Here is a 22,495-nt window from a genome sequence, read left to right on the forward strand (position 1 = left end):
GAGTAGCAACTCTTGTAATAAGAGAGAACGTCTCCTACCAAACTAGCAAAAACGCGTGTGGACTAATCTCAAAAGGTGTCAGTGTCAATGAGAGCATGTTCACAGGAAAATTAAGTACATTCTCAAAAGGCTTAATAGCAACGAACCACCCAAGATTTCCTGTGTAGTACCACACACACACTGAACAGAAAATACCGGCAATAACCCCATTGCCACTCAAGTGACACCTGAAAACATTACCATTTGCACTGTAAAACATCGTTGGGAAATGAAAGGAGAAAAAGACCAGAGCAACAAAGAGATAAAACAGGACAAATGATTTACAGGTTTGAGATTCCCATTACAGACTGCTAATTGTTTCCACACCATTAGTGACAGTTATCTAATGAAGGATTTAACCAGGCCCTGTAGTATATCAGTTTGTCTCTGCTCAGGAGGAAATAGCCCTCACCACCTCAGGGGTACACTGGTGGACCACTGAGCAGTGAAAAGTAACCACGTGACATTGGGAAGAGAGAACATATCCAACAGCTTAGTTAGCCTGAAATCCAGACCTGTTTGCCGCCAACATTCCACTCCTTGTACTCCGTGTCATATGCCAAACATTGTGGAATGTTAGCACAAACAGACGAACACTCCCATTCTAGCTGAGACTTATTAAAATCAGCAAATAAACCTTGAAGTTTAAAGCTAATTTTCTTATACAAAGAAATGGACGACTCAAGTACAATTAACAGAGGACAACCAATTTATACATATAGTTTTTATCCAAACTTACAGGTTAAAAGTGTGAATGTCACAGGCAAACATCACAGTATAAACGTACCACTCACGTAATTGACAGCAAAACTGTACACATTTAAAACAATGTAAACATTTTCAGAATCAGGAGCAATAGAAAAATCTACTGTTTTGCATTACGGAATATAAAAGCCACATCACATCATCGTCAGTCAGGTTCAGAATCCGGTTACATTCTCCACGGTTTACTGGCTCTCTTCCATTTCCTTCTTCAGACTGCAGAGAGACAGACATATTTTTAATTCCCAACACAGTAGCAGTCAAAGTACTAATACGACTGCAAGACAAAAGTTTTAGTTCATAAGTAGAAAGAGCCTTTACCTCTTGAGATAAGAATGGACGTTGTCGTAGCCGTGGTATTTAGCCAGGTAGACCAGAACTCCAGTGGCACAGCGACCCTCTCTGGCTCTACAGAAGCTGCAGTTGCAGATCCCTCTGCACGACGGACACTCCCACTCCTGCAAGAGATCAGGGCGATGTCAACCAAGGCGGCATTCTCTTGACAAAACACTCAAATAATCAGATGGACTGTCTTGAGGGCTCGGATAGGAAGAGTGCAGCACTTACAGGATCCAGCAGGGCATCTCGGACCTCCTCTCCGTAGCGGTTACGGAGACACGGGCCACAGAATTGACCCCTCACCCCCACACACTCTGGGTTACGGCAGTTGGTCTTGGTGTCGACCGTTTTCTGCCGGCACTGATGGCAAGTGGACCCCTACAGCAAGAACATTAGAGGGGTGAATTTGGTGAACGTGGCTGTATGAACGTGACTTAACAGAAATCTAACTCTGAAGACAGCCGTTTGAGAACCACTGTAGGAGAACGGGAACTTACAGTGGAGCTGTTGTAGACCTTCTCCCGCACGTTGTCTGCGATCAGATCCAGCTCCCTCTGGGTGATGTCCTTCACAGGCCGCACCACATGAGGAAAGGCCTGCACCCCGTTGTAGCTGCGCCGACGGGGCGCTTTCTGTAAACACACAAATGTATTAACCAAACTGACAATTCCCGGAGTTCGGTATTCACCATTTCTGAAAGGACAGATCAGGAAACGGTGGGAGAAAAAAAAAATGACGCTTTACTTGACGTTACCAAACGAACGCCGAGGTCAACGAGGGTGTGGGCGTCACTCACCTCCTCGTAGTAGCAGCTCCTGCGCACCAGGCTGAATTTGTCCTCCTCTTCCTCCTCTGATGGGGGGCCGTCCACCAGGGAGCGGGAGCGAGTGTGGGGCCGAGAGGTACGCTCAGGGTTCCTCCTGCGGGGTCCAGGGGCTCCCTGAGACCGGCGAGTGGTGCGACAGGGCTACAGAAGAAACAAGCACGCATTAACTACAGCCCAAAAATGTAAATCGTTGTAGCATATTTCATCACTACTAAAATCTTTCCCGAATACGTGTTTTATAGGACAGCCATATCCTCCATCTAGTCTCACTCACCGCATTCATCATGGGCAGGGACGTTCTTCTAGGGAAGCCAGGTATTTTGTCGAGTTCTGCCATCAGCTTTGCAAGCTAAACAAAATAAACGGACATAACGTAATTAGCACTCAAATGTCCCTCGGCAAGCTACAGCCACAACGACTTCTCTGAATGATTGTGTCGTACCATGGCTTTGTTCTCCCGGATGTTAAGCGCTCTCTTGTCCATGAAGTTGTCTCCCTCCCCAGTGGTCTGTTTGGGAGCGACTTTGGGCTGTTTAGGGGGCTCTGCTGCAAAACTCTTCTTCTGGCTGGCCCGCCTGGTGGGGAATTTCATGGCCACTTTCAGAGTTTGTGACCGGCGGCCCCTCTTCCGCGGCGTCACCGACTCCTCAGAGTCAGAGTCCACTCTCTGAAGTACACAGTGCATTTGTCTGAGCACACATTCTGAAATGTGTTTTAGTGTGTATAGTAGCCACCATTGCATAGTAACATTAAGCTCGTAATATCAATACAAAAAAACACACCATGGCACTCATTTCACTGCTGAAGGCATTCTCAAACCCACTGAGAGACTCTCCCTCCGAGCTGGCCTCAAACACCTTGGCTCTCTCCGCCACCTTCTTAGCTTCTCTGAAGCTACTTTTCTGTGGAAAGTGAAAGCACAACCTTCAGTTAGCTTCATCAACAAATAACTAATTTGATGAGTGAATATGGTCAAACACTGATTGTAATCGGGGTGAAATGTGGCTATTTGCCTTACCGTGTTAGCAAAGCCACCGTCAGAGCCAAAGCTGTCACAACTGTCATCTGATGAAGAAGAGGATGTCTCCATGGGCACCAGAGGTACATTACGGAAACTCCGCAAACCCATCCTGGTGGAGGGAGGCTGGGGGGCCTGCTGACGCTGGAGAGACAAGATGAGCAAGTCAGGAAAAATTGAATGGATCGACTGGAAGCTCAGACAATAGATACGTGAACAATGTGAGTACTAGTAGTTTTAGAAACTGCCTGCACACTGCCGCCCTTCTGGACAAGGAGAGAAGCAGCAATACCTACGGTGATAGAGATGTGGCTGCAAGATTCAACAACGGAAGCTAGCATAGTTAAGCCATATCAAGGCTACATTGATACAAATGTATAATTTACAAGGTAATTGAAGCTAGCTAGTTAACGTTAGGTGGCTATACAAAGGAGTGTGATTAGACAAGTACGATTTACTTACTGTGATGGTGGCCAAAAACGACATTTTAAATGGCAACTTTTGCCAGGATAAAATCTAAAATCTGTGTAGCCAAAACTATGTGGTATAACTACTGTTAGATAGTAGCCACTGCATGGTAACTACATGGTAACTAGGTAACGTTAAGCCTTAGGATACTGGATTTGAAGCAAAGCAATGATTGCATTGCAACTCCAATAATATCTAGGCTGTCTGTAGCAGCTTTTGCTTAAAGTAACGAAGGCAACAGGTTTACTAAAATGTGAGCAAGAAAATAGAGCCAAACGTTAAGTTTACCACAGCAGAATTTTTGCTAGCTACTTAGTATTACATTCTCTGCAGCTATACAATCAGATAAATAAATTACCCTGTTATTGTTTGATATATTAAGATAAATATATTATACTCTAAGAAACATTCATTACCTTAGAGCCAGATGGACGCATTTTGTTTTCTATAAAGTTTTCTACAAAGAAATTCAGTCAAAACTCAAGTACACGTTTCTCCAGTCCTTTTATGAATACAGAGAAACCCCACCAAAATTCGGACTAGCAGATGTTGGCTGAGAAATTTCCCGCGCCAGTAAAGTGTCCTGAAAGGTGTATAAACTTTTGTTTCAAAAGACGGTCTAAAAGAAAAATATAATCCACAAATATACGCCACATAAAATTTGAAAAAAGTCTTTAGAAAATACTGCTGGTGGACACCTTTATTTTTGTGCACATTTCTTAAAACATTATGTCATATACGGATCCACCAACATCTAACCTTTCAAGTACTAAGCAGTGGCGCGATATCCCAAGGTCTACATTTGCCTAAATGGGCGGGTTTATAGAAAAACTCCCGCGTCCTTTCCATCTGGTGTTGTCGTCGCGTCCTTGCTTAATGAAATAATACTTTGAACTTTAATGTAATGTTTATCTTTTTTTTTACCCAACATATAGTTATAGACAATAAAAAAAAAAAAATCTATTTCATTTATAAATCCATAGGTAGATTAACTTTTTTTTTATTGTAGTAAAATAATTATCTAGCTATACAGTATATCTCATATATAAAAAGATTAGGACAATGTAGGCTATACAATTTACAATAGGCTTATGTACAATAGTTCACAATATACAACTACAAATGATATGTAGATGCTAAATCCCCAAAATATTTGAGTGCGTACAGTACATTTCAGAAATCTGCCTTAAAAGACTGAATTGGGTGCATTCCCTTAAACACAATTCTCCCTAGCTCAAATAACATATAAAGATCCCCCCCAGAGAGAAAATGTGTATATATAGAAGTTTTGTGAAGGTTAATGTTCAAAGGAAACTTGATGTCCAGTCTGTTAAGAGATGTTAACACTTTCAAACACCACGGCCACCTCTACACCCTCTCCTCTGTCTTCCTCTGGCCTGTTTATTGTCCTGTCTAGGTAACCTTTTTTGGCGCTCCACTTTGATCCATCCCCCCTCACTGACTTTAGCTCCATCTTGCTCTGTACTGAGGTTTTCCACCACCGCCGATATGCCCGGTATCACCCTGGCTCGGTTCTGACCTGCTACACTGTAATTATTGGTCCGGGGCCTCCCCATTTGCTGTGAGGTTCTGCTTGACTTATTCTGTGTGAAGTTGCCCCTTGTATGGGACCACGTGTCTCTGTTGTGGCCCCTTGTTGCACTCAATGAGTTGTCAATGTAGCTTCTGTGCCTGTGGTAACCTTGCACTTCCCCGGCACTGAGCAGGCGTTCGCGCTCCAAGGGACTCTCTGAGGTGGTGCTGGAGGGGCTGCTGCCCTTTGACCCCAGGTAGAGGGGGGAGAGCATGGCGGACAGGCCTGCGGTAGGGGACGAGCTGCGGGAGCACCAGGGAGAGAGGGGGCTGTTGGGAGACCTCCGCACTGCTGCAGCGTAGGAAGAGGCCTGAGCTCCATATGCAGACAGGAACTGAGACAGGGTGCGGGTTTCTGAGCCTCCGGTGGGGGTCTGGGCACCATGCTGCTGTGCTGCTGACTGGCTCTTCAGCTGCCTCTGTCTCAGGTTGTACAACCATCTGGGATCCACATCTGGAAGCAGAAAGAACATCCACTGGTAGGGTTGGCTACATAGATGTGTGCATACATTTTGTGCATTCTGTATTTAAGACAGCTCTAAATGGATCATTTGTCAATAACAACTGCATCCAAAACACCATAAAAAGTGACCTTTTGAGTTTGATCTGCTTCTGGGGTTTCAGCTCCACAGTCGTGATCTCATCTCGTCCACCGGTGGGGTTCCACCTCACTGCATGGCTATGTCTCGTACACCTGGGTGATCTCACATCGTTCTAGTATAGGGACACAACGATCACTGTAGGGGATTTTAAACATTGAACACATCTAGCTACATGTCAAATTGAATGTTCAATGTATTACATTTTTAAAGGCACACCACACAGTACAGGTGAAGCCATGACAAAATGTGTAGAATTGCGGAAATGTTGTTTAAAAATGAGAAAATGTTCTATCAGCCTCATGGCAAATGTGTAGGATAGCATGAGATTAGCTTTAAAGCTGCACATTTTTCTCTCTGCCCCATGGCAAAATGTATAGAATTGCAGGAAATTAGCTTTAAAACATCAAACTTTTCTCTCAACCTCATTGCAAAATGTGTAAAATAGCATGAGAGAAGCTATACAACTGCAAATGTTTTATGTATTTGTATTATTTATTAAACTGTTTATTGAATATTAAAACATACAATCTACATGCAGTGAAGCCGCTCAACATTTACAATACATTCAGTCATGTAACAGACTCCCATCCAGAGTGACACACAGGAGCAACCAGGGTCAACGTCGACAGGTCTCACAACGGTGACCCGAACCAGCGACCTATCGGCCACTGTCCCAAGCTCCCAACCACCAGGCCACCAACCCTCCAAGATCCTCCCACAGTTCCCAGAGAGTTCCCTCTCTCCCTTTTGTGGACCCCCTGGAGGTAGGTGCCCTAGGGCCCTGCTCCTATAGCAGTGTTTGGGCTGACTCACCTCATAATTTACAATGCAGTCAACAACCTCATTCTCCCATAGTCCAACTACCCATTTGTCCATCACAAATGGAGGCTGCAAGGAAATAGTTTGATGTTGGTTATTAATCGTCATACATGTTAGCTACTTCAATACCAATGCCATTCATGTAAGGAATAATTCAACTCATCTGAAGATACAGAAAGGGATTTTTAACGTCATAACATTTAGCAAAAAGCAACGATCCTAAAAAAAAATTCAACAAATAAATGTAATGAACAAGGGACTGTTTTTAAGTCCTGATGCTCTTTCAGTGCATGGAGTAATGCTTATGATCACACCTTGGTCATCTTCAGGACATCCACATCCTGTCTGTTGGCATTAAAGGTCACATCCTTGATGTACGTTATTGCAACTTCATCTCCGTCAAGTTCAATGTACATTTTCCATTTGCAGTCCTAAAAATGACAGATTGTAGGACTTAAAAAACATGAAATAACTGCTGCCAGTTGAGAACCTAACTGCATGTTTTCCTAAACCAACAGCACAGCCTAGAGGTTGTTCCTTGGAATTGAACATTTCCGGGAATGTAAACATGAATTTCTATGAATAAATCATCATCAAACGGGACAGAAGCGCAAGTTACGTTGTGCATTTAGATTTGAATCCTGCTTTCACCTAGTATCCACTGTGAGTTGCCTTCAATTGAGACAAATGTATCATTTTGTTTGGCGATTTGATTGCTTTCCCCACACTCTTTTTGATGTGCTCTCAGAATCACAGAAAGGATAGCATGTCTCTTGAATGATCATAGCATGAAGGATGACATAAGTGGTAAATGAGAATGTGAACAACCCATCAATCTTTGCAGAGACATTTGTTTTACTTCAGGGGTAAATATAAGTTGCTATGGTGGATAGCATGTATTATTTCCTGTCGGGGATATGATTTGCAGTACCTTAACACCTGGTGCTATTGTTGGTGAAATACACATTTGAGTAATGCTAATGTTATTCCAGTTAGGTGAAAATAAACTCGGTAGTTCGATCACTGTTGCACAAGGCACATAAGGGATCAAATCCCCCACCAGGCAATACAAATCTGAACAAACCCCATACTCCTGCTGAATATTGCATGCTGACAAAGCAGTAATGATTTTGCCATCCCCAAAAGCCAGCCATATGAAGCCACAGGTCACTGCTTAACCACACACGGTTCACGGTGTGGGCCAATCTATTGTGTGGGGATCACAGAAGAAGACATCAAAGAAGGGCCACTAACACACTCATCTGAGGAGTCTCAGCCCACTCCTACACTGTCCCCAGGGGCTGGACCGGGGCTCAAAGGGGGAGCTAGCGTGAGGAAGGCTCGGGTTCCAAGACACACCAGGCAGCGGCCCCTTGTCGGCCCCGGCCAGTCGCACCAGGGCCCCCAGGTCCACTTGTTGGTCTAATCACTCCAGCAGAAACAATGTCTGGTAATGATGCCCAAGACCGGAGTGCGTCTGGTCTAATGGCAACTCATACATAATTCAGCACCTTTCTCTTGGCTGCGCGGTGATATCCTCATTAGTGGGGGACCCTCAGTGGTTGTCAGATGGTGGCCGCACAATCGCAGGCCCTCGTTTTGTCTTTGAGAAGTGCAGCTGCTTCCATGACACCGCCAGCAAAGAGGGGCGGGAAAAAAACGCAGTGCGGGTTTGTTTTATTTAGTGCAAAAACCTTCCAGTTTGTAAAAACAAGGCTGACATGGAACCTGACACCAGGCAGGGGGAAAATAATTAGCTCTCATTTTCTCAGCCTCCTGTTTCCTTCTCCCTGCTGTGTTTTCTACACACTAAACCACCACATGTCAGAAGAAATGGGAGGCAATTAGCAGGCTCGTTTCAGCCCCGCCGAACGCACTGAAAGGGGACTATTTATGATGGGACAATGAACAGCTGAAAGATTAAATAACATTTGCCTTTCTAAAAAGAAAACGACTTCTGACTAAATTGGCTATTTTTGATTAAATTCAAACAGCAAGTGGAGAAGCAGCCTTTCTCCACCGTTGGAGACTCTAACAAAGGACGGTGAGCAAGTGGGGGTGGATGGGATGCATGGCTTTAGATGAAATATTTATTCATCTGTTTCTCTTGCAAGGATATGTCTTGAAGGCAAAGCATGCTCAGTGTAACAGTGGTCAGTGTTTGATTGAGTTTGATGGGGACCATAATGTGCATCTTTACCTAGAGAAATAGCATCTTGAAGGAATATTTCCATCTTGACATACCAGTTTTAAATCGGATCTGACAACACCAGTTGTAGCGGTATTGTTAGAGAGGGGTAAAGATAAAGATTTTGTTTGGGTGCCAGGCAGGTATTAACCCTGACAAAATTTAAAAGAGTAAGATTTTTTTTATTTTTAAATACCGCTAGTTAGCTATTCCTATATGCATTTGAACCAGACCAGAGCTGAGACTAAAGTTGACAAAATATTTTACAAAATGACTGTATTTGGATGAAAACGCATACCGATTCCCTCCAAGACATCTTGGTTATTTGTCATAGAATATTTTCAGTGTCCATTGAAAACCTACCGAGTGACCTGTTCCCGCTTTCCAGTGGTACCCAAACACCAGCTCCAGATGAACAATCTTCCTCCTCTCCTCCTCCTCCTCTGAACACTCATCCTGTGGAACAGAGATTTTCAGGAAAGCATATTGCAACAGTAAACAATGCCAACCATTACATAACAAAGAGAAAGGACACGCAGTACCTTCATTAGTGGAGGGAAGTGGAAGAGCACCGTGTAATCATTGGTTAGCTTCTCAATTTCCCTCTGTTGGAGAAAGCAAGTTATACATAGTCTTATACATAGGTCTTAAACATTTGACCATATAGCTACATTTAAATAATTATACCATTTGGACACCTTGTTAAATGACTGGCTAGTTCACGTTAGTTTGAAAGGTAGAATGGTACCTTGAGGTGCATGATGTGACCTTTGGACTTGACCCCCAGGTCTCGCATGTCCGTTTCCGTGAGCAGCAGCAGCCTCTTGCCTGTAATGTGGTTCTCCTTAAACAGGTCACCATACAGCTGCATGCCACTTGCCCCCTCCCCTGAGAACATGGAAAACAAATGCAAATGAAAGCACAAAGACATACACGCCAAAATGACGGGTTCATTCAGTTGACCATACCTACAGTACGAGAAATCTAGAAGGTGAACATACCCGCCCCAAATATCTGCTGTACCCAAAAGTAATGCGGGGATGGAATTGGAAAAGCATTCATATTAAAATGGAGCCGTTCATCCGGAGCCATGGTGGTTGCTTAATGGCTAATTAGACAAAGGGAAGTGGTCGATTGACATTTGTTGATACTGACCACATGTTCCTCTGTCCAGGAATGAATATGAAGGTTGGAAAGGAGCTGCGTGGGGGAAAAAAAGAGAGAGCACCGAAATAGTACCAGAGAATACTGCTCCAGTGGTCATATCATACAGACGTGTACAGCTCAAAGAAAGACGTGTGCTGCCTAGTCTTGATGTTTGGAGTCTAACACAAATCTTGAGTTTAGCATTCATGTGTGCAAGTATAAAATCAGTACATTTACATACAGCATACGTGTCAAAACACAAAATGCCTCATTCCAAGTCAAGTTTACCCTGCATTACAACAATGCTGTTTGTAGCTATTGTGGTCTGCAATCAAGATGATTGCGTCCTAATGGTCTAACTCAAACCAAAATGTGTCCAATGTCCATCTGACTGCTCTTTCATGATGCATTTCAATGATAAATCATTTACTGTTCATTAAGTGTAATCGAGCAGAAAGTAGCCAGCTAAAATAAAGATTTCATCATGATGATCATGAGGCTGCTATGCGGGGATAAAAGCAATGCACCGGGGGATAGATGACAAAATGAATGGCTAATCTGAGCATTCAATATTTGCTTCCCACGGCATCTGATAACAGCCCAGAGACTGAGCTGAATGGCAATCTCAACAGATCACATTCAAAGCGGGCCATTTCAGAATCAGCGCGATACATTTCTTTGCAGCCTCCTAAACTCCCTCACCCCCAGCTGCATTTTCCGTCTACTCCAGTGGTACGGTTCGGAAGTAAACACATTCAAAAACCCTCCCTTGCCCTACTGCCAAAGTTCCATTTCAGATATTGCCTAATTAAAGTGACATAATATCACATTTCGAGCAGCCATATTGTATTTCACAAATGACTTGCATCGTTTATTAAAATCCAAAGCATATTGTTGACAAAGGGAAACAGATCTTAATTGATGAGAGGAGGGGAAAGGGGGGGAAGTCAGCAGAAATTGCTCAGCCATTGGAATTCCTTTTACAGGGAAGAAGAGTTCAGTAGTTCACACCACTCTGCCCCCATGTGGAATGGGAGTATACTGTAGCAAGTTGATTATCCTATAGAGGTGGACAAGCATTGGAAACCTATTGGCTAGTATGCCAGTGGCTACACCACAAATTCAAATCCAATACGATTTTCACTCCCCGCAGGGGCAATTAAGCAGGCATTGTCAGCAAGTGTAACATATACAGTACAAGTGTATTGTTAATTAGCTAATTATAGAAATTCTGCCATTAATTATATGTGTATTTGAATCCTTGAGGACTACAGTGAACATGGGTCTGATGCAAATCAATTAATATAATACGAGGATGATTTCAGGTTTTACATGTAAAAAAATATATATATATTTTCATCTGAAGTTATATTTCTAACACCAGTCACATTTTATTAATCTTCTCCTGGCATAAATATTTTCACTCTTATTTTTTTTGTGGCCACTTTTGGAATTTTGAGGTTGACAAACCTTTGATTTGTGACATTACTGTGACATTATTGGATTAGTTGTTCGATTTTGGCCACTCTTGTGTCAGCGAAATGTCACGTCATCGTCAAAAGCTTCGCCTCCTCAATGCAACTTGCTCACATGGCTCTTTCCTACTTCGAGGTAAACAAAAAAACTGGGAAAACCAAGAGGAAATTTGAGAAAACAGGAAGAGTGAAGAACCAAAGCAGGAAGTTCAATGTTTAATGAGAAAATGTTTATTGAGAAACAAGGAACAGTAGAGAAATTCTGCAGCAAAATAGGTTCACGTCAAAAAAGTGGTCGGTCTGATAGAGTTATGGCACGCCATTAAAGAGACACTATTCGACTAATCCAAGGAATTTGACTAATCCAAGGTGATGTAGTTTGCATAGATCATATTGCAACTCTGGGCATTAGATGTCTAGAAAATACCTTACAAAGTGGTTGACTTTCACACAAGGTAGTGTATCGGTTGGTTATAGCCTGTTAATGGATGATGTTTCAGTCTAGGTTTAATAATTACACAACAGTATATAAAAAACATACATCAACTAAGTAGAAAGAAGTCCAAGCTGCAGGGCCTAGGTCCAAGCTGTTGGGAGTCAAACAGAAAGATCCTTCATATTGGCTATGTTTAGAAGAGAAGAGCTCCTAGCATAATTTACAGGGCATTTAGTGATGACACATTTAGTGAGCTTTAATAGGCTCGCTTTGGGGGTTGTTAAACACACGTTGGCCTGTGGTCAAAACTGTTGGTGCAGATGCAAACATATTGAGCTGGTAGATCACCTTTAGCTTAGAGAAGCCCTCTAAAAACAGTATTTCACATCCTCTCTCCAATGAAATACTGATTCTTTTTTTTTTTTACTTCACATATCATTTGATTTAACGAAATGATTCCAGCACACGGCAGGGCTTTTGCCACTGAATTAAGTGACTGAAGGTCGTATACAGTTGCCCTTGTCTGTGAGAACTTAGTCCTGTCAAGGTGTGGAAGTCTAAGGTCTACGACACACCTCATAAACATCTTGATGATATGCATCTGTAACGTGCTTCTTTCAACCAGCACATGAACCAAGACTTTACTGGGGCCCCACATAGATAGACACAGACACCTACAGTGCACTTTACACCACTAAGCCATAGTATGTGGGCCTAAAATCCAAAGATTCCTGACAGTGTATAGAGAAAAAAGGAACAGGGAAGTCCGTAGTTGAACAGTGCTATCAGGAAACTTCCTCTCTCTCGCTCTCTCTCTCTCTCTCTCTCTCTCTCCTGCTGACACCAGTCTGGGTCAGCTGAGGGAAACATGTTCTTTCTCATCCTGGTGAGACACTTAATCACAGCAACTACGCTCCACCACATACAGAACAAAATTGGCCACTCTTAATGTCAGCAAAATGTCACTTCCATCATAAAAGCTTTGCCTCCTCCTTGCAACTTGCTCACATGGCTCTTTCTTCACAGCATGGCACTATACATCCAGTACATTAGGCATAAATGACACCCGTAAGGGCCATGTAGGCGAAAGGCTTCTAATACATTATGTTCATACAGCGTTTAAAAAAAGTATGTATGCAAAATAAAATGGATCGCTACAAAAACTATTAGTAATGAATTATCTAATGTGGCTTGTGTCCCTAACACCAGTGACGTGAGAAGGAATATGCATGGGAGCTTGCCGCAAGATCACAGTTTTGACACAGGTCAAAAGGATTGATTGACAGACGCTACTGAGTGGCCCATACATAGCTGGACCAATCAGTTCGCTCTAATCACTGTCGTCTGACCAGTTGAAGTCTGACATCCCCAAGGCCGTGTGGATTTTGCGGCCCTCTCTGACACTGCTGGACTTGGAAGAGTTCTGCTTGGCCTGCATGTTGACCTGCATGCCAGAGTGCAGGACGGGGCCCCCCATGTCCAAGGCAAACATGTCCCCAAAGCCCTTCATCATGGCCTGCAGTCTCATCCCCTCCACCTCCCCGTTACTGGAGGATGTGATCTGACACGTCATCTCCGAACTGTTCGACTCCTCCGTCTTAGACTCATAGAACGACTCAGCGCTAATCTGAGCCGCCACGGGTAGGAACAGCTGAGAGGGAAAGATGGGGGAGGATAGGAAGGGAAGAAGAGGGAGGAAAAGAGGACGGGAAAGAAAAGGAGGGAGGGAAATTAGACCGCATACACCAAGAGGAATGATGAAATGTGAAATCTTTTTTTTACCCAATATAAAACTAGAAGAGTAGAGTTCAGAGATACAGTCAATTGGGTTATCAGAGAAGGTTGGACTGAAATGATTGGTCTACAGGACAGATTAAGGGAGAAAACAAAGAATAAAGAGAGCTAGACAATTGGAGAGCCAGCATGGCTCTCTCTCAGGATGACGGTGCTGGTTCTCAGACACTACAGTGCGTGTATCAATTTCAACTCATGTCAAATTGATACCCAGGCTAATCACTGTTTAGACAATACCAATGCATGGCTGTAGCATGCAATTTACACAGCACAACGGACAAAACAAAGCATCTAGCATAGAACGTATTAGTGATGTGGGACGTTTGGAAACCAAATCCAACCAATAAAACCAACTAGAAAGGTCATATGCTGGTTAGATGTGTTAAATCAAATTCAATTAAATCAGGCAAAAGCAACTACAGAAACATGTGGCCAAGGTCTAGCGAGGTGTCATTTTGGAAGCAGCACAAGGAAAGGGCAGTACAGGCACAGACACACAAGGAAAGGGCAGTACAGGCACAGACACACAAGCAGCAAAGACTCCCATTTCACCCCATATCAGCGTGACACCATTGGCATTACCAGCGTTGCAATTACGCTGGCCTCTAATTATAACTGATCGCCAATAGGAGTTCAGTGACAGTCACGCACAGAGTAGCACGATGAGCTAATACCTCGACTCAACTCAAACGCCCATCAGCAAGACTCAGTGAACCTTAGAGTGAGCCTTAGATTTCCCCTCCATTCCATTGCATTTAATTCCGTTCCCCTTCATTCCAGACAGACCCCGGGTCTGAAGCAACGTGAATTCTTTGCTTCTCCTTGTGACAATGTGGACAGGACGTGGACCGTGACACATGGTGAAGGTGGTGCTAAGTGACCAACACGGGGGAAGGTGGAGCTAAGATGGGGTGCTGTTCATGTTCAGTGACTCGACACAGTGTGTGGCGGTTGTGGTTGTGCAGTGGGTATAGGCTACTGAGGAACTTACCGGGGTGTTGGACTGCTCAATGAGCTTGCGCTCCCACATCTTCAGGCGACGTTCTCTCTCCTTCAGTTCCTGCTCTTTGCTGCTCAGATCCCGCTCCAACTTCTTCAGTCTCTCCAGTGTGGCCTCAATCTCACAGCTACAGTACAGACAGCATAGAGATGTGTTTAGAATCAAGCATCATCCACCTCATCACATCCAACTCCGCAACTTACAATATCGGTGTCAAACCATTGACTTGAGACACTTGTGCTAAACTCCTTGACATCAATGCATTATACACAAAAGTTTGGAGCTATGAATGTATTTCTCAAGTTTGGATTCTGCCTTTTTAGCGATAGCCCCACGGCCTCAGACAGTAGAGGAACACTTAGAGTCCACTGTCTTTGCTAATGGGGTTCAGCCACTGAGAGTGGTCTGGTCTGCTTTGCCCAGCAGGTGGGGCTGTGTGGCGTACCACGGGTAGCCATGCTGTCAGGGGCCAACACAATCTGCTCCCACAGAAACTATTTATAAACAGGCAATGTCAGGCATGTGAAGCAGACAGAAACTCCCGCCTGTCCCTGCACCCTCCCACTCCTCCCGTCCCTCCTCCCGTCTCTACCTCAAAGACTTTCCACTCATGCTCGAAACTTTCCTCGTAATTGATTCTCTTGCTTGTCGCTTTCCTGACCAACACTCTTGGCATTTCTCGTCCTCCTACCCTGCTCTTCCCTTATGGAAAAACCCCGTGAATTTCACACGTGATCACAGGTATTTCACATGCAATAGAATGAGATCTCATGTGATCACAAGTGATCTTATGTGAATTTAATGTAATAACATGTGACAACATGTAAAACCAACATGGGATAACAAACTACGCATGTAAAAACATGATCTCGTGAAATAAATGTGACACCATGAAACTACAACTTTTATTACATGTGAAAGTCCAAATTACAAATGTTAAGATTTTCTGTTTACACCTGAATCACTATGATAACTATAATCGTTTTTCTTGAGTGTATTTTTAACAATGCTGAGATTTACTTTGAAGTCCAAAGTGTAGGAATACAGGTGAAATCAGTCATTGACACAGATATGGTAGTGTAGCAGGAAGATTGGAATGCTGGGAACCAAGAGGTTGTGGGGGCATGTTGAATAATTAATTACTGTATAAATATAATTACCTCCTCTACAGCACATTCGGAAAGTATTCAGACCTCTTGACATACAGCCTTATTCTAAAATTGACAACAAAAAAAGGTTTTTAGAAAAACAGAAATACCTTATTTATATAAGTATTCAGACCTTTTTCTATGAGACTCGAAATTGAGTTCAGGTGCACCCTGTTTCCATTGATCATCCTTGAGATGTTTCTACAACTTGATTGGAGTCCACCTGTGGTAAATTCAATTCATTGGACATGATATGGAAAGGCACACACCTGTCTATATAAGGTCTCACAGTTGACAGTGCATGTCAGACCAAAATGAGCCATGAGGTCGAAGGAAATGTCCGTAGATCTCAGAGACAGGATTGTGTTGAGGCACAGATCTGGGGAAGGGTACCAAAACATTTCTGCAGCATTGAAGGGCCTTGGTCACTCTGACAGAGCTCCAGAGTTCCTCTGTGGAGATGGGAGAACAATCCAGAACGACAACGATCTCTGCAGCACACCACCAATCAGGCCTTTATGGTAGAGTGGCCAGACAGAAGCCACTCTGTAAAAGGCACATGACAGCCTGCTTGGAGTTTGCCAAAAGGCACTTAAAGGACATGAAAAACAAGATTCTCTGGTCTGATGAAATCAAGATTGAACTATTTGGCCTGAATGCCAAGCGTCACATCTGCAGGAAATCTGGCACCATCTCTACAGTGAAGCATGGTGGTGGCAGCATCATGCTGTGGGGATGTATTTCAGCGGCAGGGACTGGGAGACTAGGATCGAGGGAAAGATTAACGGAGCAAAGTATAGAAAGATCCTTGATGAAAACCTGCTCCAGAGCTCTCAGGACCACAGACTAAGCGCACAGATTGAGTGCACAGGACAACGACCCTAAGCACACAGCCAAGACAACGCAGGAGTGGCTTCTGTCCTTGAGTGAATGTCCTTGATTGGCTCAGCCAGAGCCCGGACTTGAATCCAATCGAACATCTCTGGAGAGACCTGAAAATAGCTGTGCAGCTCCCCATCCAACCTGACAGAGCTTGAGAGGATCTGCAGAGAAGAATTGGAGAAACTCCCCAAATACAAGTGTGCCAAGCTTGTAGCGTCAAACCCAAGTAGAGTCGTGGCTGTCATCGCTGCCAAAGGTGCTTCAACAAAGTACTGAGTAAAGGGTCAGAATATTTATGTAAAGGTGATATTTCATTTTTTCCGTTTTCCGTTTATTGTATTTCTAAAAACCTGTTTTTGCTTTGTCATTATGGGGTATTGTGTGTAGAGTGATGAGAAAACAACTATCGAATCAATTTTAGAGTAACAAAATGTGGAAAATATCAAGGGGTCTGAATACTTTCCGAATGCACCATATGTCAATGTCAAATTTGTAAGTTGAAAACACTGTGGCTATTCCGGGGACATCCTAACAACTCACTTTTGTTTGCAGGGCATCATGTGAAAATGTGAATCCACATGTGAAGTGTCCCAAAACCACATGGTTTCACACGATTTCATTATGTGAAAGGTTATGTGATCACGTGTAAATCCACATGTGAAACTCCATGTGAAATACAGTACATGACCAAAAGTATACGGACACCTGATGGGTCCGATGGGGTTGAGGTCAGGGGTCTGTGCAGGCCAGTCAAGTTCTTCCACACTGATCTCGACAAACCATTTCTGTATCGACCTTGCTTTGTGCATGGGGGAATTGTCATCCTGAAACAGGGAAGGGCCTTCCCCAAACTGTTGCCACAAAGTTAGAAGCACAGAATCATCTAGAATGTCATTGTATGCTGTAGCGTTAAGATTTCCCTTCACTGGAACTAAGAGACTTAGTCCGAACCATGAAAAACAGCCCCAGACCATTATTCATCCTCCACCAAACTTTACAGTTGGCACCATGCATTTGGGCAGGTAGCGTTCTCCTGTAATCCGCCAAACCCAGATTTGTCCGTCAGACTTCCAGATGGTGAAGCGTGATTCATCACTCCAAAGAACGTGTTTCCACTGCTCCAGAGTCCCAATGGCGGCGAGCTTCACACTACTCCATCCGACGCTTGGCATTGTGCATGGTAATCTTAGGCTTGGGTGCGGATGCTCGGCCATGGAAACCCATTTCATGAAGCTCCCGACTAACAGTTCTTGTGCTGACGTTGCTTCCAGATGCAGTTTGGGACTCGGTCATGAGTGTTGCAACCGAGGACAGACAATTTTTACGTGCTACACGCTTCAGCACTCAGCGGTCCCATTCTGTGAGCTTGTGTGGCCTACCACTTTACGGCTGAGCCACTGGCTGCTCCTAGACATTTCCACTTCACAATAACAGCACTTTCAGTTGACCAGAACAGCTCTATCAGGGAAGAAATTTGACGAACTGACTTGTTGAAAAGGTGGCATGCTCTGATGGTGCCACGTTGAAAGTCACTGAGCTATTCAGTAATGACATTTTACCGTCAATGTTTGTCTATGGAGATTGCATGGCTGTGTGCTCTATTTTATACACCTGTCAGCAACGGGTGTGGCTGAAATAGCCAAATCCACTCATTTCAAGGCGTGTCCACACATTTTTGTATATACAGTGCCTTGCGAAAGTATTCGGCCCGCTTGAACTTTGCAACCTTTTGCCACATTTCAGGCTTCAAATATAAAGATATAAAACTGTATTTTTTTGTGAAGAATCAACAACAAGTGGGACACAATCATGAAGTGGAACGACATTTATTGGATATTTCAAACTTTTTTAACAAATCAAAAACTGAAAAATTGGGCGTGCAAAATTATTCAGCCCCTTTACTTTCAGTGCAGAAAACTCTTTTCAGAAGTTCAGTGAGGATCTCTGAATGATCCAATGTTGACCTAAATGACTAATGATGATAAATACAATCCACCTGTGTGTAATCAAGTCTCCGTATAAATGCACCTGCACTGTGATAGTCTCAGAGGTCCGTTAAAAGCGCAGAGAGCATCATGAAGAACAAGGAACACACCAGGCAGGTCCGAGATACTGTTGTGAAGAAGTTTAAAGCCGGATTTGGATACAAAAAAAATTCCCAAGCTTTAAACATCCCAAGGAGCACTGTGCAAGCGATAATATTGAAATGGAAGGAGTATCAGACCACTGCAAATCTACCAAGACCTGGCCGTCCCTCTAAACTTTCAGCTCATACAAGGAGAAGACTGATCAGAGATGCAGCCAAGAGGCCCATGATCACTCTGGATGAACTGCAGAGATCTACAGCTGAGGTGGGAGACTCTGTCCATAGGACAACAATCAGTCGTATATTGCACAAATCTGGCCTTTATGGAAGAGTGGCAAGAAGAAAGCCATTTCTTAAAGATAAAGTTTGCCACAAGCCACCTGGGAGACACACCAAACATGTGGAAGAAGGTGCTCTGGTCAGATGAAACCAAAATTGAACTTTTTGGCAACAATGCAAAACGTTATGTTTGGCGTAAAAGCAACACACCATCCCCACTGTCAAACATGGTGGTGGCAGCATCATGGTTTGGGCCTGCTTTTCTTCAGCAGGGACAGGGAAGATGGTTAAAATTGATGGGAAGATGGATGGAGCCAAATACAGGACCATTCTGGAAGAAAACCTGATGGAGTCTGCAAAAGACCTGAGACTGGGACGGAGATTTGTCTTCCAACAAGACAATGATCCAAAACATAAAGCAAAATCTACAATGGAATGGTTCAAAAATAAACATATCCAGGTGTTAAAATGGCCAAGTCAAAGTCCAGACCTGAATCCAATCGAGAATCTGTGGAAAGAACTGAAAACTGCTGTTCACAAATGCTCTCCATCCAACCTCACTGAGCTCGAGCTGTTTTGCAAGGAGGAATGGGAAAAATGTCAGTCTCTCGATGTGCAAAACTGATAGAGACATACCCCAAGCGACTTACAGCTGTAATCGCAGCAAAAGGTGGCGCTACAAAGTATTAACTTAAGATGGCTGAATAATTTTGCACGCCGATTTGTTAAAAAAGTTTGAAATATCCAATAAATGTCGTTCCACTTCATGATTGTGTCCCACTTGTTGTTGATTCTTCACAAAAAAATACAATTTTATATCTTTATGTTTGAAGCCTGAAATGTGGCAAAGGGTCGCAAAGTTCAAGGGGGCCGAATACTTTCGCAAGGCACTGTATAGTGTATCAACACATGTGAAGTGCTCCAAAAAATGTGCAAAACGTGAAATCATGTGTATTTTCAATAAGGGTTCTATCATAAAAAAAAAAATTACCTCTCACATTTCCTACCCCAGCACTCCAACTCACCCTTTCTTTCCCTCACCAACAAATTCCCCCTGTCTGCTCGTCCTCTCTGAGCCAGACAGCTGCCAGAGAAACAGGGAAAACAGTATTTTCATGCTGCTCTGGACTATGTCCAAACTGCCTTAATAGACTGCAACAAGACTGCCCTCTGAGCCATCGTTGCAGAACTGTGAGCAGCTTTTGACTGTCACATTTACACAAATGAGTGCATTGATAGCCTAATGAGACAGAAACACACTGTTCACTGGACTAACAGTCCGTTAAGAGAGAAGAAACATACTGTACCACCATGCCAGATCTAATATAGCCGACAACAGGGGCTATGCAAACAGGGTTAGAAATGAACACCCTCCACCCGCCAAATGCGGGTAGATTTTGTCATTGGCGGGTAAGAATGTCTGTTTCACCAGCCACGTTGGCGGGTGGTCACACACAAAAGGGTCACACAGAGCATTTGGGAACTGTTTTTAAATTTTTTATCCAAACGCAACCTGTAGAAGTTGGTTGAATTGACAAGAAAAGCTGCCAAAGTGTGACTTTGTCCTCATGTTTCTTGGCCAGTTATATCGTTTTGTATACACGCTAGGTTGTTTTTCAATGTTAGTTTGAGTTTGTTGCACCTGTCTGCTGCTATGAAGACATCACAGTCTGGGATTTTTTTCATCACAGACAAGGGGCAGCTTAACATTTTTGTCTCACCTAATGATTGTGCTTGATTGAGCATGGATCACTCCCAAAAACCTTTATTCATCAACTTTACAGACTATTTAGGCCGTTACGTCAATATGAAATAGTTTTTTTTTTCTACTTGCACTCATGCACACACACATGCACACGCACACACACACACACACACACACACACACACACACACAGAGAAATCAGTACTATAGACAGCCACATCATATAGCTTAAGTTGATTGGACAAAATATTTTTGGGTATCTTTTAGTTGTCACTGTATTAGACTAAGTATAGGTGATTTGATGATGTTTAATTTTTTAAGTTGAAATGGTGCTGGAATAGTGGAGGCAGCTCCTGTTTTCTTTGCGACTTGCGGTAAGTCTCCGTGGTTCTAAATCAGTAGTTGTTAAGTCGTCCGAAAATGTCAGAAACATTAACTTACTTGACCGTGCTGTAGGTCATGTATCTGTTTGTTACATGCAATATGGTTTGTGGACTTCACCAGAGAGAGGTTGCTCTCCAGTTTCTGATGAAACAAAGGTGTGGTTGAATTTATTCTGGCACTGTGTCTTCTTATTGTCTCGGCCTCAGGTATCACAGAGAAGCATTTTAAAATGATTTTGGCTCTGTACTTGAAATAATACAATGACTATGAGGAGTCTGTCAGCTTTAATTTGAGAGTATTTTCATCCATATCGGGTGAACCGTTTAGAAATTACAACACTTTTTGCAGTGGTGGGAAAAGTACCTAATTGTCATACTTGAGTAAAAGTAAAGGTACCTTAATAGAAAATGACAAAAAAAAGTGACAGTCACCCTCTAAAATACTACTTCAGTAAAAGTCTAAAAGTATTTGGTTTGAAATTATACTTAAGTATCAAAAGTAAATGTAATTGCTCAAATATACTTAAGTAAGAAAAGTAAAAGTATAAATCCTTTCAAATTCCTTATATTAAGCAAACCAGACAGCATCATTTTCTTGTTTTTTTTTTACATTTATGGATAGCCAGGGGCATTATCCAACACTCAGACATCATTTACAAACGAAGCATATGTTTAGTGAGTCTGCCAGATCAGGGGCAGTAAGGATGACCAGGGATGTTCTCTTGATAAGTGTGTGAATTGGACCATTTTCCTGCCCTGTTAAGCATTCAAAACGTAACGAGTACTTTTGTGTTTCAGGGAAAATGTAAGGAGTAAAAAGTACATTATTTTATTTAGGAATGTAGTGAAGTAAAAAAGCATGTGAACCCTTTGTAATTATCTGGATTTCTGCATAAATGAGTCATAACATTTGATCTGATCTTCATCTTAGTCACAACAATAGACAAACACAGTGTGCTTAAACTAATAACACACAAATTATTGTATTTTTCTTATCTATATTGAATACATCAGTTAAACATTCACAGTGTGGAGTCCAATCAATGTGACGAGATTGGAGATGTTAGTTAGAGCTGCCCTGCCCTATAAAAAACACTCACAAAATGTGAGTTTGCTATTCACAAGAAGCATTGCCTGATGTGAACCATGCCTCGAACAAAAGAGATCTCAGAAGACCTAAGATTAAGAATTGTTGACTTGCATAAAGCTGGAAAGGGTTACAAAAGTATCTCTAAAAGCCTTGATGTTCATCAGTCCATGGTAAGACAAATTGTCTATGAAGGGAGAAAGTTCAGCACTGTTGCTACTCTCCCTATGAGTGGCCATCCTGCAATGATGACTGCAAGAGCACAGTGCAGAATGCTCAATGAGGTTAAGAAGAATCCTAGAGTGTCAGCTAAAGACATACAGAAATCTCTGGAACATGCTAACATCTCTGTTGACAAGTCTACAACACTTAAAACACTAAACAAGAATGGCGTTCATGGGAAGACACCACGGAAGAAGC

The 22,495-nt window shown here is 42.9% G+C and overlaps 2 protein-coding genes across 5 annotated transcripts in view; both read right to left on the reverse strand.

The window, feature by feature from the left end:
• Positions 1-733: 733 nt before the first annotated feature.
• Positions 734-4,164, reverse strand: LOC110501449 (cell division cycle-associated protein 7). Its single transcript, XM_021579022.2, has 10 exons — positions 3,869-4,164; positions 2,985-3,128; positions 2,749-2,868; positions 2,409-2,633; positions 2,241-2,315; positions 1,937-2,107; positions 1,638-1,772; positions 1,369-1,518; positions 1,123-1,259; positions 734-1,017 (listed from the first exon to the last, which is right to left on the reverse strand). Exons 1-10 carry the CDS (start codon positions 3,887-3,889, stop codon positions 987-989), a joined length of 1,209 nt encoding a protein of 402 aa, XP_021434697.2. The 5' UTR covers positions 3,890-4,164; the 3' UTR covers positions 734-986.
• A 5,032-nt stretch (positions 4,165-9,196) lies between these two features.
• Positions 9,197-22,495, reverse strand: part of LOC110501448 (mitogen-activated protein kinase kinase kinase 20) — a 49,681-nt gene continuing 36,382 nt past the window's right edge. For 2 of the 4 annotated variants that reach the window (XM_021579019.2, XM_021579020.2), the window contains 2 exons: positions 14,497-14,632; positions 11,464-13,362 (listed from right to left, as the gene is read on the reverse strand). In XM_021579019.2, coding sequence (XP_021434694.1) covers positions 13,042-13,362; positions 14,497-14,632 — 457 coding nt within the window. In that variant the 3' untranslated portion in view covers positions 11,464-13,041. Of the gene's footprint in view, positions 9,260-9,402; positions 9,543-9,809; positions 9,855-11,463; positions 13,363-14,496; positions 14,633-22,495 lie in introns of those variants that run through there. The other 2 variants (XM_036958812.1, XM_036958811.1) reach the window with 2 other exon arrangements.

The sequence above is a fragment of the Oncorhynchus mykiss genome, chromosome 22 (assembly GCF_013265735.2).
Source record: "Oncorhynchus mykiss isolate Arlee chromosome 22, USDA_OmykA_1.1, whole genome shotgun sequence".
Taxonomy (NCBI): domain Eukaryota; kingdom Metazoa; phylum Chordata; class Actinopteri; order Salmoniformes; family Salmonidae; genus Oncorhynchus; species Oncorhynchus mykiss.